Source organism: Chamaea fasciata, unplaced genomic scaffold (genome assembly GCF_029207755.1).
Source record: "Chamaea fasciata isolate MVZ Bird 193981 ecotype frontalis unplaced genomic scaffold, bChaFas1.0.hap1 SCAF_2, whole genome shotgun sequence".
Taxonomy (NCBI): Eukaryota; Metazoa; Chordata; class Aves; order Passeriformes; family Sylviidae; genus Chamaea; species Chamaea fasciata.
The window spans coordinates 43296500-43313830 of NW_027094087.1; the positions used below are offsets into that span (position 1 = coordinate 43296500).

The 17331-nt window shown below is 43.9% G+C and overlaps 1 protein-coding gene across 2 annotated transcripts in view; it reads right to left on the reverse strand.

The window, feature by feature from the left end:
* Positions 1-5377: 5377 nt before the first annotated feature.
* Positions 5378-17331, reverse strand: part of ARHGAP20 (Rho GTPase activating protein 20) — a 57802-nt gene continuing 45848 nt past the window's right edge. For both annotated transcript variants that reach the window (XM_066175810.1, XM_066175811.1), the window contains exons 10-15: positions 15167-15345; positions 12079-12240; positions 10944-11053; positions 10518-10707; positions 9955-10066; positions 5378-8380 (exon numbers count right to left, since the gene is read on the reverse strand). In XM_066175810.1, coding sequence (XP_066031907.1) covers positions 7302-8380; positions 9955-10066; positions 10518-10707; positions 10944-11053; positions 12079-12240; positions 15167-15345 — 1832 coding nt within the window. In that variant the 3' untranslated portion in view covers positions 5378-7301. The remainder of the gene's footprint in view (positions 8381-9954; positions 10067-10517; positions 10708-10943; positions 11054-12078; positions 12241-15166; positions 15346-17331) is intronic.

Genomic DNA, 17331 nt, shown 5'->3' on the forward strand with positions numbered 1-17331 from the left:
CTACAACCAGCATTGTCCCTTGATTCCTGTGGGAATCCTCTCGAGTCAGGCTTCAGTCACCAGTGGGACACTCTCCACTTTCTTCAGAGACAGGTCACTCTGTCTTTATCAGCCCTTACTGTCAGGGCTCATTGCCTAAACTCTCAGCTGGGATGGTGTAGCCTCAGCTGTGCACATTGGCAGCACATTCCTGTCTCTTCCTTCCCTGGCTGGCAGACCACCCAGCCCCCCACCCATCCCAGCTTTTGGGGCAGCAGGGAGCCCTGTGGAAGCTCTTAAAAGCCAAGAGGAGGAGAAGGAGCAGGAGAGCCTTGCCTTCAGTGGTCATATCAGAATTATTGCTGAGCCTGAGAGCAGATTTGTAGCACATTGACAGAAATAGTTTGTGACATGAGAATCAAGTGCAGAGAAATAATTTCTGTACTGTAAACACCTCTCCCATGCAAGGTCACAGAATGGCTAAATTCTGAAATATTTAACTTAATGAAACTGGCAGCAGCTACTGAGTACTTGTCCTCGAGGAACTGCTGACATTTGCAGTGAAGCCACAATGAAACCGACAAAGTAGGGCCTGGAGCAAACCTACTATCAAGGGAAAATCACTACAGACTGCATTGTACGTATTTATAAAACACAAATGATTTCCAAAACCTTTAGGCCTTGTGTGGCAGCCATGCCCTAACAGAAATATTCAACACCTTTAACCAAAGAGTCTTCCCCTTTGGACACCAGTGGGTCAATGAGTTTAGCTTGACAGCGGCCTCAGTGCAGCGACGTCGGTAACTAATCTTGGGAGCAAGTGAAATCATGCAAGCATGTCTGTGAAAGAGAGAGCTGGCTCCCCTCCCCTGATGTTGATGTGGGGCTCTGCTCAGCCGGCAGACATCATGCTCCAGTGCCTCTTACACTTGGCAGGAGAGAAGAACTCTTCCACTGGGAAGTGGCCTTGAGCAAATGCCAAAGATGAGGCTCGATGCAGCCGCAGCCCCTTGCTCAGCCTCTTCCCACATCAGACTCTGGGGAGGGAAAAGCCCCCAGTGTGGCTGGAGCCTTAGGTCTCCCTCCAGATGTGAGTGCTTGAGGATGTCCAGTGGTGTCTGGACTGAGGCTATGTCCTTAGGCATGTTCAGGTGTTTCAAACACAGGATATGGAGAGATGCTAAATACTGAGGGAAAATGTATCATAGTCTCTGCTCCTAGTATGTAAGTTTATTGGGATAACTTGAAGATTGGAAGTAAGACTCTAGCTTTTTCTGGCTTCTTAGACCTTTTCTGGGTTATTTAAGACATCATCATTGGGGATGGTGCTGTGCAGGGCCAAGAGTTGGACTCATTGATTCATGTGGGTCCCTTCCAACTCAGCATATTCTGTGATACTTGATTCTGTAATCATTGTTCCAAAACATTATGTTTATTTAATTGTCTGAGTCATCTGCGTTTATCTAAATTTCTCCAGCTGTGATAAACATTGCTGTCCCTCATCCAGACATGAGCTACATGTCTTTGTCACAAGCCTTCAATGCTGTCTCCTGAAGCATTCTCCTGGAGCAGTCTGCTAATGGTTTGGACAGGTGAACTCTTTGCTGAGTGAAAACTCTTTGCTGGTTGGATGTGTGGGTCCAGAAAATGGACGGGAATAGAGATAAATCCAACAGGTGGCTGGTCACAAGTGACGATTCCCAGGGATGAGTTTTGCAGCCAGCTCTGTTTGATATCTTTATCAATGATCTAGGTGAAGAAATTGAGATCCCCTCAGTCAGTTCACAGATGACACCAAGTTGGGTGGGAGTGTTGATTTGCTGGAGGGCAGGAGGGCTCTGCAGAGAGATCTGGACAGGCTGGATAGATGGGTCAAGACCAATTGTATGAGGTTCAGCAAGACCAAGTGCCAGGTCCTGCACTGGGGTCATAACAACCCTGGGCAGCGCTGCAGGCTGGGGGCAGTGGCTGCAAAGCTGCCTGGTGCGAAAGGACCTGGGGCTGCTGATTGACAGTCACTGAACATGATCCAGGGTGTGCCCAGGTGGCCAAGAAGGCCGATGGCATCCTGGCCTGGATCAACCATGGTGTGGCCAGCAGGACCAGGGCAGTGACCGTCCCCCTGTACTGGGCACTGCTGAGGCCACACCTCAAATCCTGTGGTCAGTTCTGGGCCCCTCCCTGCAAGAAAGACATTGAGGGGCTGGAACGTGTCTGGAGAAGGGTAGCGGAGCTGGGGAAGGGTCTGGAGCACAAGTGCTGTGAGGAGCAGCTGAGGGAGCTGGGGGTGTTTATCCTGGAGAAAAGGATGCTCAGGGGGGACCTCATCACTCTCTGTAATTGCCTGAAAGGAGGATGTAGCCAGGTGGGGGTCTGCCTCTTTCTTCAAATAAAAATAGGACAAGCAAAAATGGCATCAAGTTGCACCGGGGCAGCTTTAGACTGGATATTAGGAAAACATAAAGGGTTGTCAAGCACTGGAACAGGCTGTCCAGGGAAGTGTTTGAGTCACTATCTCTGGAAGTACAGAAAAGATGTGTAGATGAGGTGCTTAGGGACGTGGTGTAGCAGTGGACATGATGATCTTAAAGGTCTTTAGCAACCTAAACAATTCTATGATTCTATGATTCTACGTGGATATACAAGCCCCTGGCAAGAGGTTGAACCAGAGAATTCCTGAGGCCCCTTCCAGCCTGAATTACCCCATTCCCCAATGATTTTATGGATAAAAATGAGTTGATAGGCCCAACTCAGTGAGATTGTCTGGGATGTTTTGTAGATGCACAGACTGAACTGCAAGACATGAAACAAATCTGTTTGCATGGGTTATGGCAACCTCACTGTGTGCACATAGGTGTGGTTGCACTTTTGCATGTGGTCCCAAAAAGCATCAGCCACCTCCCAGGTCCCTGTGTCTGCTTCTGCATGGGGGAACAGTTATGTTAAGGATGGGGGGAAACACCAACCACCACCCTGATCCAGCACACAAGGATACTTGGAGAAAAGACAAGTGCTGCAAAACAGGCAGCAGAGGAGGCAAACAAATTTGCCAAATATCATGAGAGTAGAGCACAAGCAGAGCTGGAAATGAGATGTCAACCACCAGGTCCTGCGACCACATATGTTCCCAGCACAAAAAAGGATATGAAACAGCAGCTATTAACAGAAATCCAGTGATCTGAAGTTTTGGATAGAGAGACACCTTCAGTTTAAATGTCATTCATTTCCTGGATCTAGAATCTATTTTGCTTGAACTCTAAAAACTCATTTAGACAAGGATTAGGTGGTACATGTCTTCCTGCTTTCTGAATTGGGCTGTGCTGGAGAGATAAAACTTGCAGGGATGAAGCAATAGTATTCATGAGATTGATGAAGAAGAATGGAAGAGCCCACAAAAAACCCCCAAACAACCACCAAACCAAAAAACTCAAAAAAACCTTCAAAGCAGGCTGAGAAGAAATTGCTCTAAATTTACATTAGAGTAATCTCTGAAATTGCCTGAAAGGAGTGACAGCTAGCACTTGTGAAACAGAGGCAGGATGCTTATTAACAATGAGAACATGAACCCTGTGGGACAGGAAGTCCAAGTAGTGAGGTAATTTGTCCATTAGCTTCATTTTCTGTCTTTGACAGCAGTAGACGGGTTGTTATAGCCACTGTTTCTTCCCTAACTCAGTCGTCTTTTTATGTTTTTCTGTGAGATTTTGGTACTTCACAAAAGAAGTTAGCATTTGGGAAACATCTCACCTACCATTTGCTCAAAAATTTGAGCAGCTCCTCCAAAGCAGCCACCCTAGTTTATGGAGACAGGTGACCCACAGTGAGCAGGATGTGTGAGAGACACTCCGCTGGAGCCGGGGCAGAAGAAGGGGCTCAGCACTCAGGGCCACTCCCACCCCACTGCCTTCTCACAGGATGTATTGGATTTACATGGCAGGGATTTGGTAGCGCGTGGCTACAGAAGAATGTGTTTGTGTGTGGGTGGGGATGTGTGCGTGTGTGAAATGCTTCCCTGTGTCCAACAGAGCCAAAGCCAGCCTGCTCCAAGATGGTCCCACTGCTGGTCGTGGCTGAGCCCAGCAATTGGGATAACAGAGTTAAGAAAGGTGAAAAAATGCACAATGGCAGTTGGAGAGAGGAGAGAGAGTATGTGTAAGAGAGAGAATATGCTCTGCAGACACCCAGCTCAGTGCAGGAGGGACAGGAGGAGCTCCAGGCACAGGAACTGAGATTCTTCTGCAGCCCCTGGTGCAGACCATGGTGAGACAGCTGTGCCCCTGCAGCCCATGGGGATTCATGGGGATGCAGAAATCCACCTGCAACCCGTGGAGGAGACCCACAGCAGGGCCAGGGGGATGCTTACTGTGGTGCTCAGGGCTGCATCTGACACTCTAAAAGGGTTCAGTACAATCCATTTTGGATCTTACCAGCATTTAATTCCCTGTGTGCTTGCAGGCCAGAGGTGTTGCAGACAGTGATTTTCCCCATTAGTGCTCTTTTTTGTGATTGTCACAGAACATGCCTTGTGCATCAGCAGGGTGTAAGTCTTGTAAGACGGAAGTGCATTTCAAATTGCGCTGGGTCTACATCAGCTTATCTGCCATGCATTCAAAGCTGAAAGAACTCTAGCATTAGCTACAGCTCCAAATCAGACACATAACTCACTTCACATCGAAGCACACTTTGATAAACTCTTTCTTCAGACAGCAGAGATAAATGGCTTGTAGGAAGATACCGTTTGTAGGACAGAAAATTTATGTTGCAGAGACTAGAGATTTTCTAAAGCTTTATTTTGATGCAATGAATCAGTATTTGCTACTCAATGTAATCTTGGCAGCATGGCAATATTCTTTTTACTGTTTTGAAAAGAAATGGAAATGCAGAGTAGCTGTTTTATTTCAAAATAGCATCATGTCAATCAGTCTTGTTTGTTTGTTTGTTTTGGAGGAGGTGTATATGTAGGGCTGTTAGATGACAGGTCTCAAAATGCATACAAAGTATTTTACCTTTGGAAGGTGACTGTTACAGATCAGATTCTGCATACTACTGTTTTCATTAAAATTGCTGAATATGAAAACGAACTTGCTAATATTAAAGAATAAATCTTGCTCTCGTTCATTGGTTTATTCCTTTCCTTTCCTTGCTCCCAATCCTTATATGTTTTATCCCACAAGATTTCTCTTTACCTCCATATTGTTGACTGAATCCCATTAGCTGACAACATCCTCCTACCACTGGATGAAGAGAAAAAGGGTAGGAATTCTTGCTTCAGAATTACTAGAATTTACAAGAGCCAACATGGCATGCTGTAGGAATGATGCCACCCAAAGTGGAAGAAAAATGCTTTAGACCTTTCTCACACGAGATTTGCAGTGGTACATTGGGACTTCTGCTTCAGCAATAGCTTGCAGAACTGACACATTAAAAAATTCCACAGAATATAAACTGAATTTATGACATAACAAATAATATTTAATATATAGCATTGAATGCATACACATCAATACCAGTGCCATAACAACAAAACAGAACTTGTAAAATTAGCAGCAGTTTTTTGCAAGTACAAAAATACACATTTTTTTCAGAACATATATAATTGCAAAATTTAACAGGATATATTATACAAACTCAAAGCATTTAGATAATGCATTACTTCAATATATTATATGATGTATGACACAGACAGTGAGACCGAGTGCACCCCTGGCAGGCTGGTAGGTGACAGGAGGCTGAGAGGTGCAGTTGACACAACAGAAGGATGGGATGCCACCCAGTGGGGCCTGGACAAACTCAAGAAGTGGGCCCATGAGAACCTCAGGAGGTTCAACAAGTCTAAGTGCAAGGTGCTGCACCTTGCCCTGGATGGGGACAGCCCAGATACAGGTACAGACTGGGAGAAGAACTCACTGAGAGCAGCCCTGATGAGAAGGGCTTGGTGGTGCTGGTGTGTGAGAGGCTGGACATGAGCTGTCAGTGTGCACTCACAGCCCAGAAAGCCAAACGTGTCCTGGGCTGCATCCAGAGCAGCGTGGGCAGCAGGGCCAGGGAGGGGATTCTGCCCCTCTGCTCTGCTCTGCTGAGACCCCACCTGCAGTGCTGCATCAGCTCTGGGCTCCCAGCACAGGAAGGACAGGGACCTGCTGGAGCGGGTCCAGAGAAGGACCACAAAAAACATTAGAGGAATGGAAAAACTCTTCTGTGAGGAAATGCTGAAAAAGTTGGGACTGTTACGCCTGGAGAAGAGGAGGCTTCAGGAAGACCTGACTTAGGTCTTCCAGTACCTTCAGAGGCTTATAAAAAGAACGGAGATGACTTTTTATATGGGCAGATAGTGTCAGGAAAAGGGGCAAGGTTTTAAACTAAACGAGAGCGGGATTAGATTAGGAAGAAATTCTACTCAGAGAGTGGTGAAGCACTAGAACAGGTTGCCCCAGAAGTTACAGATGCCCTAGCCCTGGAAGAATTCAAGGCTGGGTTGGATGAGGCTCTGAGCAACATGGTCTAGTGGAAGGTGTCCCTGTCTCTATGGCAGGGGGTTGGAACTGGATGATCTCTAAGGTCCTTTCCAACCCAATCCATTCTGTGGTTTTATGTTTTGGATGTTGCATAATAAAATTACATGTGTTCTGCTTGCAATAATACATAATGCCATTTACAGCAATGTTAAGAAACTATTCACAACTTAAACATGAACAGAACAGCCAACAAAGCACAATAAATGAAACACAGAGTTGCAAGGTGTTAGTTACAAGATTCAGCATTTCCCTTTACATATTTTTGGGCTTACTTTTTTCTTTCCTTTGCAGTGTGAAAGAAATAACTACACCTATCAAACATACTGTATAAACATACAGAAAACAACACACTTACTCCTTGGAGGACAATGAAGGTAATATTTATCAGTTTCAGAACAGTAGTATAATACCACAGTTATGGAAGCTATGCTGACTTTGCACGCTACATCAAAAGCACAAAGGACTGGGACTCACATCTGCAAGGCTCAACACTCGAGTGGTCAAGGAGAGAGGCCCAGCAGGCAGCCGGCTGCCCTGGCAGGGTCAGGGAACAGGACACTGGCCTTAGTTACCTCCTGGGTCCCTTCCAGACTTTCAGGAGATTTCTGATTGCTTGCTTTTCAGCATTTTTTATTATTCCTACAATGTTCTTGCAAAGCTTTATACTGGAACATTACTTTTTTAATTTCCTAAAAAAAGAAAACCTGTGAGTCCGGGGACTGCTCAATTAAATTTGGACAATCTCGGATGTTAAACTTAAAATGAACACACATCAACACCAAAGGCATTTTCTTTATGGTGTTTATTTTAAGCATTAAGATTCCTCTGCAAAAAGCTTTGGTCAGTCTCTTCAAACTTTGGATTGCTGTAATGCTTTTCTAGACCTCCTCTTTGATCGTGAAGTCTGTCTCTCCCGGTGACTTTCACAGGCAACGGCTGAAGGTCAGCCTTAATGAAACAGCCATCAGTAGGTTTCAGGGGTGCTGACCTGCTGCTGAGCCCCACCAAGCCTCCCTCAGCCCCAGTGTCAGTTGGTTGTGGAGATGGTGGCACCGTGGTGGGTGGAAGGAAACAGTCATCAGCCACAGCAGCAGCAGCATCTTCATGTTTCTTTAGCAACTGGAAAGTGCTATCGAAAGGGCAGGAGGTTTCACTTAAGGTAAACAGAGTCTGGTCTGAAAACTGCGAGAAAGCACTGTCCAAGGAGCAAATTGACGATACAGATGGAGATGTCCCAGAAGAAGACTGGCTAAAAGAGCTAAATCCTGAGCAAATATTTAATCCCTCTGGCGTTGGAGGCAGGAGACAATGGGACAGGTCTTTCCTTTCAACATTTTGGTTCGTGTTGTCACTTTTACCAACGTTAATCCCTATAAGCAAGCCCTGATTGCCAAGCTTTTGCCTTTCCACCTGCAGCGACCGGCGCTGGCAGAGACACTCTTCATCCTCATGAGACAGCACGACATCACAGCTGGCTTTGCGTGTCACCTTCTCCCGCCCAGCATCGGCGCGGCCGGAACTGCAGGTCTGGAGGCCAACCGCAGGCTCGGAGGAGCGCCGGTGCCTCCTCACAGTCTTGGGAGCACCCGAGGTAGCTGCTGAGGGGAAACCACTGGAGTAGGGAGACTTATTTGAGTTTCCTTGCGAGGAAAACTTCAGGTGCACGTCAGCAGAAATCGCCAACTGCTTCAGTTTGGTTTGGCTTTGGATTTCATCCACCTCCGTCTGCTCTGAATCGCCGTCGCTCAGAGTGAAGACAGATTCCCTGCTTCTGTTATCCTGATCGTGGGTTTTAATCCAGTCACCAGAGGAAGAGTCAGCTTCATCATTTGCCTCATTTTCCAGGCTGTCATAGGAAGAGTCATTCTGATGGAGAGAAGCAACATCTGCAAGGACAAACCAAGTGTTAACACATCAGTGACTGAACAGCCCTCTTGACAAAGCAGCTTTTTTTTTTTTCTTTTTTTTTTTTTTTTCCCCTTTCTGGCAAGACTTCTTTACTTTCAGGAGCATTTGCCCTTTAGAGATTCTTCAAGCAAAAGTACTAATAATTTCATTAAAAATTACTGTCCTAATTTTGAACTGGAGAAGCTGAAGTGAATATTAAGCTACAGTTCAGTCAAGAAATACAGGATAGTGGCACAAATAAGAATTAGGGAGTTTTTGCTGTGGTTTTGCTTTGTTGGTTTTTTTTTTTAAGTGGATAGTAGCTAATCCAGCTGTAAACAATAATTTACATACATACTGAATTGATGATTGATTTAATTTTTCTTTTCATTATTGGATATTGAAAGCAATATTTAACCTTTCTTTCCATCTCTTAGACAAATAAAGAGAACAGGGCATACTTCCTACCTCTACTTCTTCCAGAAAGTACAATTTTTTTAAGACCAACACTGTGAAGTTTTAGGCTCAGTTTAAACAGCCAGCTCATTTGCACTGAGCAGTGCACACCTGGGCCCTATCCTGTATCTGCAGTAATTGGAATTACATTTAATCTCTTTTGCTCTGGGTTAGACTAAGCTGCCTTATCTCACATTTGCAGCAGACACAGTTCATGCACCGGCAGTCACCATGCCTCAGTGCCCGCCGGAAAGCTCCTTCAGCTGCTGTAACCTGTCGTGGGTCTGAGCTCTCACTGCCAGCACATCCCAGCACAGCAGAGCCCATGTGCTGCACTCCTGGGGAGGGAGCAGGTCAAATTTCACCCAATCTCACCAGAGAGCATGAGGAGTTTGAAACAGCCACACTGTCAGACATGCTGACACAAGTGCCATTACCACTTGCAGTGCAGGCCACTTGGGACAACATTTATTTTACAAAAATGTTGCTTTAGAAATACTTTGAGGAGAGACACAAAACTCCAGTCAAAATCAGAGGGTTGAAGAGAAAAAAAGCATTAATGATAATTTGGAAAGCTCTGTCAACCAGTCTGCCAAACACTTTCAGTCACCAGTTCCATGACTTTTCTGTGCTAGCAGCAAAATCTGGATGTGCCATTGAAACTCTGGAGATTTCTCTCTTTTTTTAGTGAATAGACACTTTCAACCTTAAGGTAATGGTGTGACAGCTACATTATGACCATTGTTGACCACTAACCTCCTGATATTTTGGGAAAACACAGGCTGATGCAAAAGTTCTCAATTTGAGAGGAAACCTTCTCTAGATTTTTTTTTTTTTTTTTTTTTCTTTGTTTCCCTTCCCTCCTTTTTTAACCATTGAGGGTCAGATGACTGGTATAGGCACAAGAGTATTTGTGAAAGCATTATGTGATATGATCCAGGTCTATGGTAAGTTGAATCAGTGATTATGACCAATTCTTTGGGGAATTGAATGGAAAGAGAACAGCAATATCTGGGAACACCACATGAAGGAACAGCATTCTTCCGTGGAATATACCAATCTTTTGCCTGGCTGAGTTTAGCTGTCTTAATTGGATCAAAACATCAATGTGCATTACCTGAGCTGTTCTCTCTCTTGCATGTCATCAGTATTTCTCCAAAGAGGGAGGTAATTTCATCTCCAAAAATCCTGCAGCAATTCTCAATGAGGAACTGTACCAGACTAGAAATCTGCAACAAAGCAATGGAAGAGAGATGTCAGAACTTCTATTATTCAACTCAGGACAAGCTCACCATACAGATGAGGAACAGGAGCAAACTGTCATCCATGAAGGCAGCCAGAAACTACTCTCTCAGTCTCCTGGGCCCGATAAATTGTCCTGGTAATACATCCTTGTAAACATCTTTTCCATTCTACTCCGTCCTGTTTGGAGGTCACCACAACCAGAGATATTCTTGATGAGAGAATCATTTTGCTGATACTCTGGGCATTGCCTTATGACCTCTCTCTCCTTCCTCCAGGAAAATTGTGAGAATGGATTGATGAATGTTGCTGGAGCCCTGATAAGAGCAAAAGTCCTGTTCTGAAGAGGTACTGAGTATTCTCAAGTTCCTAACCAACAGCCTGGTTGAGTGGGATGAAGGCTGGTGTGGTTTTCTGCTACACCAAACTGTTTCTTACCTTTTTAATAAATTCACTTTCTATATCAGGAGTGGAGGAAACAGGAGGCCAGAGCAAGCTTGGTGCAATGCAGACAGCCAGATTAAAGGCATTCATCTGGTTCTCTTCAGATCTCATTTCTATCCCATGCAGAACCCCAAAGATGTAACGTAAGAGAACAACATTAGCTCTGGGGAGAAGCTCTATTAACCTGAAAACAGATGAAAACAGAATTCTTCACATTAGTGACCACTTTCCATAGATACACACAAGTCAAGATAATGGAAATGCAGAAACAGGGTAAAATGGTCCACTAATTAAACCAGGGAGGGTGTCAAAGACATGTTCTTGTTGTTAAAAAAATAAAACTGTAAGCTGAATATTTGTGATTCTGCATTCTGGGATATACATTTATAGGAAAAGAATGTAGAGAATATAAATAACTACCTTTGGATGCTTTTTATCTTCTCTTCATTATTTCCTTGATCCAGCACAGACACCCACTTATCACACAGCTGGGATGATAAAATACTGCCTGGGATGTTGCGAAGAAAATCCTTATCAAGAGAAAAGAAGAACAAAACACGTGAGCAGCTGTTCTGGGGCATGTGAGGGAGTAGGAATAAGATACACAAATACAAGAGGATGTATCCATGGGACAGCACTCGCTGGCAAGTATATTGTTACACACAATCACCAAAACCAGAAGAAAATCATCTGAGATAGAGGCACTTTAGATTATGCTTGAAGTGAACATTTCCCAGCCTTTGCCTACCCTTTCCTGTCAAAATAGAGGTATTTGAACGCTTCATCTGATATTGCTGAACTAAAAAATCTGCAGTGAGACCAGTTATTTTGATGCTGCATAATGTCCGTCTTTACTTATCACTTAACTCCATCTGTAGTCCCTGTTTCTTCTCCTCAGCTGACAAGCTCAAATACCTCCAGACCATAAGCACTCCAAGGCATCCCTACCTTCCTTCCCCTAATCAATGGAGTACTTAAACTAGTTACTGATAGCCTTGCTATCCCTCTTCCCTAACACCCCAACCACGGGCATGGAAACTGTTGCAGTTTAGGAAGAAGGGCCAAATCCTAGCTTCCCAAAAGAGCTAGTGTAAGGGAAACTATGATGCTTTTTTTTTGCACAAGGAACAAGGTTTTGACACACCAAGACGGTAACAAAAGATAACGCATGGAAAAAATAATCCAAATATTTATGGCAACACTATAAACTCACTAGGATCTGCAGTGTAGGGTATACTGATGTGTAAAGAGACAGGTCTGCCAACATGCCTTTTAGTATTTCATATGCAGAGATAAAGAGAGCAAGAGGACCAGGCTTTAGCAGAGACCACAGGAAAGCTGTCAGCAAAACAGGCTGGCTACTCCTCTTCCTCATCCTAATTCAGTGGAAGCATCCTTTGGAGATCCTCACAAGGTTAATGTGCCAGCCCATTCTTGTTAATTCAGTCCACCAATTCGTCTTTGGGCCTGTCTCTGGAGAAGAGCCCTCACTGCTCGTGCACAGGATCTGTGCTGCTCTCACCCAAAAAGGGACACAGGAACATTCATCACATACCTTAAACAAAGATGCTGTCACAAATATGGATTCACGGGCCAGGTCCACTTCAGTGCCTGAATCAAGCCTCTCCTTTAGCTCTTTAAATGTTTTTGCACTTCCAGAGCGCCTGAAAATACCCTTGGTGGAAGGCCCTTCTTGGTAAAGGAGGGAAAGCATGTCCTAAAAAAAATTAAAAAGGCAAAGAGGATTTCTCATAAATATATTTTATTGTCCAGCACCACTATAATGTAGTTTTTCTATTTTTGCCACAGCTGAAAACGTTTTAGTCCTAAAAAGTATCAGAAATCAAACACAAGTCAAGGCTCACCCTCCAAACCATGTCAAACTGCACAGCAAAGCTGTGATTTGGGACTCTCATTTTGGAAAACATCCCCCCAGAAATACTGTGCTGCCACTGCTGAGCACTAACTTTCTGCATGACCTTCCAGGACTCGTGCATGTTTCAGCCAAGTAATTTAAATATATAAATGCTGTGGTATGGGAAAAGGGGAGTGATCTATCTAATTCACAGCTTTGCATTAGACAGTGGCCTCAGCCAGACACTACTTTGCAGGAATATATGAGACCCTCACTGCTCATCATTGTAGTTAATATTACCACCAACCACAGATAGAATTCTGTTTCACTGTTGATATCTGAAAAAAAAAGAGATTTTTAATCTAAAGTACAAAGTGATTTGTTTGTTACTATATATCTGCACTACTACAGCAGATCAGAGTCAGGTTTTTACCCCCTTTGCTGCTTGTGAGTGGTATCAGACTCTGCAAGCAGCTCAGAGCTGTCAGTAGGACCAACTCTGAGGCAAGGTGCTTCTGCTTGGGAGGTCACTCCAAGGGGGATAAAGCTCAGCTCGTGGCTCCCCTGAAGCCAATGAGGCTGCATAGGACTAAACAAGTAGGCAGCTTATTACAGAGAGGGGAAAACAAGCAGATTCCTGCCTAGCTTTTAAAATAACAGGAGGGACTGATTTTTGCTGTTAAATAATAGAGGAAAACAAGTAAAAAAGGAAATGCTGAAACTTCTCCTGAGATAATATGTTCAGGATGTTTGCCAGATGCTTAGTTCTCTGCAGTCTCCTGAGGGCCATCTCTCAGACATGCAGGTCAACTCTTGCAGGCCTGCTCCAAGCAATGAAGAATTTGTCATGTTTATCTCTTTGAAAGGGCAAACATGTGCAGACAGTCTCTGGGATTATGTGTATGCATGAAGTGGCCTGAGGACCAAGTTATCAAAAATGATGGCAAGAAAAGGGGGGGGGGGGGGGCGGTCCTGGGACACTGGTTCATCATTATTAAACTGAATTAGTGAACAGTAATGGATAAGGAATGGAGTTTGGGGACTTTCCTAGTCTGGGCTGTAAGGTAGGTCTTCCTGCCACACAGCAGTGCAAATAAGTCTAATGGAAGCTATTACTTTTGCTTTTATTCTTTAATGTTTATTTCTCACTCTTGCAGATGTCCAAGATCAAGAATTCATGTAAGTGCAGATGCTTTGGAGGAGCACCTTCATGGCAGCAGGACTCATCAGCATTTTCATTCTCTTTGCAAGAGTTTAGAGTTCTCTCATCAGAACAGGCTGAGTCCCACAGCACAGGATGTTAGCACATGAACAAACCCTTTGAAAATACATTTTGAACTAAATATTCACAAGATAAAAATGGGAAGCCCCTATTAAACTAACAAACCCAGATGAAATTACATGAATGAAGCTATGGTGCAAGACAACTCAGTGTGGCAATGGCTAAAAGAGAGCCCTTCAGCTGTGAAAGCAAACTGGAAGCTCTAAAGCAGTTATCCAGCATGCCTGCAGCACTTATCCCTGATATTTTCTTTCTCTTGCAGGTAAATCCCATTCAGTCCCCCAGTATTCTATTCTCCAGAGGTGCTGCATGAATTCAGAAGTAAGTTATATCTTGTGGCATAAACACAATGTTTAAAACTCAAAGCACGAAGTCTACCAAGCTGTGATTCTCTGCTTAGTAACTACGGGGATTTTTTCAAATAAAAATTTACTAATATTTATGTTTTGGAGGAATTTCTGAAATGCAGCACTGGCTCATCTCTTAAACAGAGAGAAGGAGGGATCAGGTGTTTATAGTCATACAGAATCCATCTCTGGAGGGCTTATTTAAATAATCTAAATAATGAAAATGCACACTTCTCCTTCCAAAGAAAACATTATTAAAAGACCTGAAAAATCCTGGTATGATTCACTGTTCAGGCAGTGATAAAGCAGCACATCAAGCACCAGCTTCAGAGATGAAACATCTCTTCCTGTCAACTGGTGTGACCCCACTGATTGCAGTGGGGTTCTGGCAATTTCAGCCAGGAGTCAGGCTGTAAGGATGAAGGGCCCAATGCTGCAGGGCTCATTCCCACTCTGCAAATACTCCACCTGCTGTACTGACAACAGGGCCTTCTAATCACCAAAAATGCCACATACATGCCTTTATTATGCCTAGGAATGGGCTCTAGGACAACCCTTTTCATGGTCCTAGGCTGGTTTTGAGAGCATCCACAGCAACAGAGCTGCCTCAAGACAGGATGAAAAGATGCCACCTATTTTTTGCAGTGGTGCTGTCAGACCAAAAATAAGGACTCAAGAGTGCTTGCCTGCCCTGGAATGACTTCAAGAAAGGCTCTGAAATTGCCTAGTTATGGGCAGGTGGCATTTTTATGCATACGTGGGCTGCCGATATGGGACAGTAGATGAGACATTTATGGATGTGGGGATTTTACAGAGATCTTGGGAGTGGTTTAAAAAGCATGTGTGAATGTGGCATTTATTTACACTGTGTAAGTGAGGATTAGGAAACCAGCCTCATAGCATGGGCTATAAAAGAGAAATAGCCCCGAGCAGCAGATTGATCATACATACATGTCTCAAGCTGCTATTAACTGGGCCTGACCACAGTATATGTTAAAAACCATAGTTCTTGCTGGGAACCACAAATGAGGTTTCCCTATGGAAACCCTTCCGGTTTCTTTGCTTGGGTAACTTCAATGTCCCATTTACAAACATATCCTCATTTACTACACAGAGAAATTCCACCACTCTAAGACTCAACCCTGAGCCTGGGACTCACCAAGAGGGGTTTGGGCAGGTTGTCATCCTCACAGATGGTTGTTAGTAAGAGGCCAAAGAGCTTCCCAGGAGCAGCAGATGTTGAGGAGAGGGGTGCATTGTCCAAATGAGTGCCTGGGCCACGCCAAAAAGCCCAATTTATGATAGATCTTTTCCTTTTAAATGACTTTTGGCTTAAGTCTGGGGAAAGAGAAAGGTGTTTATTACAAGAAATGCATTTCAATTCTAGTTCCAGTATTTGGGTTTTGGTTGTTGCTATGGTTTCAAAGGAAAAAATGTCATGAACTCAACCAACTCCTTGCATCCAGCTAAGCCTAGTGCACCATGTACATATGTGTGTGTGTGTGTGCGTGCGTGTGTGTGTGTGTAGAATGCGTTGCCTTACTCATGCCCTGAAGAAGATCACCAGGATCTGCCCTGCACTGCTGGAGCAGTGTCAGCACTTCACCAAGTGCAGGATGGCAAACCTCAGCCTGCGGACTTCATACAGAGTTGCACTCTGCTAAACAACTCATTTTCCACCCACAGTGCAAATCCACTGCCCTTACCTCAGCATGCTGTCCAGGGCCATCCTAGCTCTCCTAACAATGTGAGAGACTCTCCCCACAAGTAACACCAGAGAATCAACTAATGAGGCCTTTTCAGGAAAAGCCACTGCCTTTGCTCTCTCCTCTGCAATGCAGGAGTATCATCAGTGTCCTCACTCCAAGCATTTGCCAACCATGGCCCAGGGATGGTGCCTGCCCTTTAATCAATGCCTTCCAGATGGCATTTCACCATGCTGCCAGCACACTGATGGGCTCTGCTTGTCTGCATTGTAACATATTTCAAGAGATATCAGTGGAGGCATATTAACTGAAACTCTTGTTTGGAGTGTGGAGAGAAGGAAGTACTGCTATTGAGACACAAAAAGGGTTTTTTTAATATGACCTTTCTCAACATCAGCCAGTGTGAAGTCTTCTTAACAGCATGGGTTACTGCTAAAGAGAAAAGGAGTGCAGTCTGTTTATGACAGAAGTGCTAACAGGGAAAAACTTTTTCTGATATATTTTGCCTTTTTTGAGGTGTTTTCAAAGCAAATCAGCATTGACTTAGTTGCTTACCTACCCCATACACATTTTAATTAGCTGGTTCTTCCAAACATTTTACTTTCTGCTGTTGTGGAGGCCAGAACCAAGGCTTGCAGAATTAAGGACTGTGGTAGAATACCAGACTTTTCTCTCCAATACTTTATTCTCTCCTATACTTTATAAGAATTGGGTTTTAGCTCAAAGAGTGATTTTCATTATACGTCATTCCATTCCAGTTCATGCTCCCTTAGGGAATGGGTGGAAGTCTTTTCATTAGATGCTTACAGGATGAAAAGTTACAGTTTAACTCAAAATGTGAACATATGAATGTGAAAGCCTGAAGAAAAATGCTTTTCATAAAAAATAATGAGGATATATATTTTAAGCAGTCCAAAGCTTCAAGAAACGTAGGTCTGGCAGTGTCTAAGGCTTTACTTGACACATCACATTTTGGGAGAACATAACTGACCTGTAACTTTCAAAATGACATTTTTTTTTCCTTCAGATGAGCTGGATTTAGCACCTGAATAAGGTTTGCTTCACAAACTAAGGTTTGCCAGCGTTCCAGTGACACAATGGCCAATACGTACCAGTGATTTTTTCTGTAAACCCCGTAGAGCTCAGTGGAAGCAAAAATTAAGTTGCTATTTTGGAGAACAAGGAATAGCAGAAGTGAATAAAAAAAAGAGCCTTAAAATCAGGAACTCATCTCAGTCTCTTACTGATTGTTCCCCTCTTAACAGCCATGTCTCAAACTGAGAATGTGAACAAGTAGTCATTGCAACTAACTGCAGCTCTCTCCTGGGACAGGAAGGAAATCTTAGCCAGTGTTCCTCAGCATACCAGGGCAGAGACCAACAACTGATGTGTGGCAATGAAATGCCCTGTCACTCAAAAACTAACATTCACTGAAAAACAGGAAAACTCATCCTTATCATACCCCCTTTTTAAGGGTGTTGAGAAAGTCTTAAGGTGAAGAGATGAGAAGGGGTGGATATACACTTTCTTTCCTTGAACCTGTGCAAAGTTGTAATACTAGGAGAAGGCCAGATTCCTCTCAGCAAAGACTCATGCCAGTTATTGCTCTGCAGAAGTA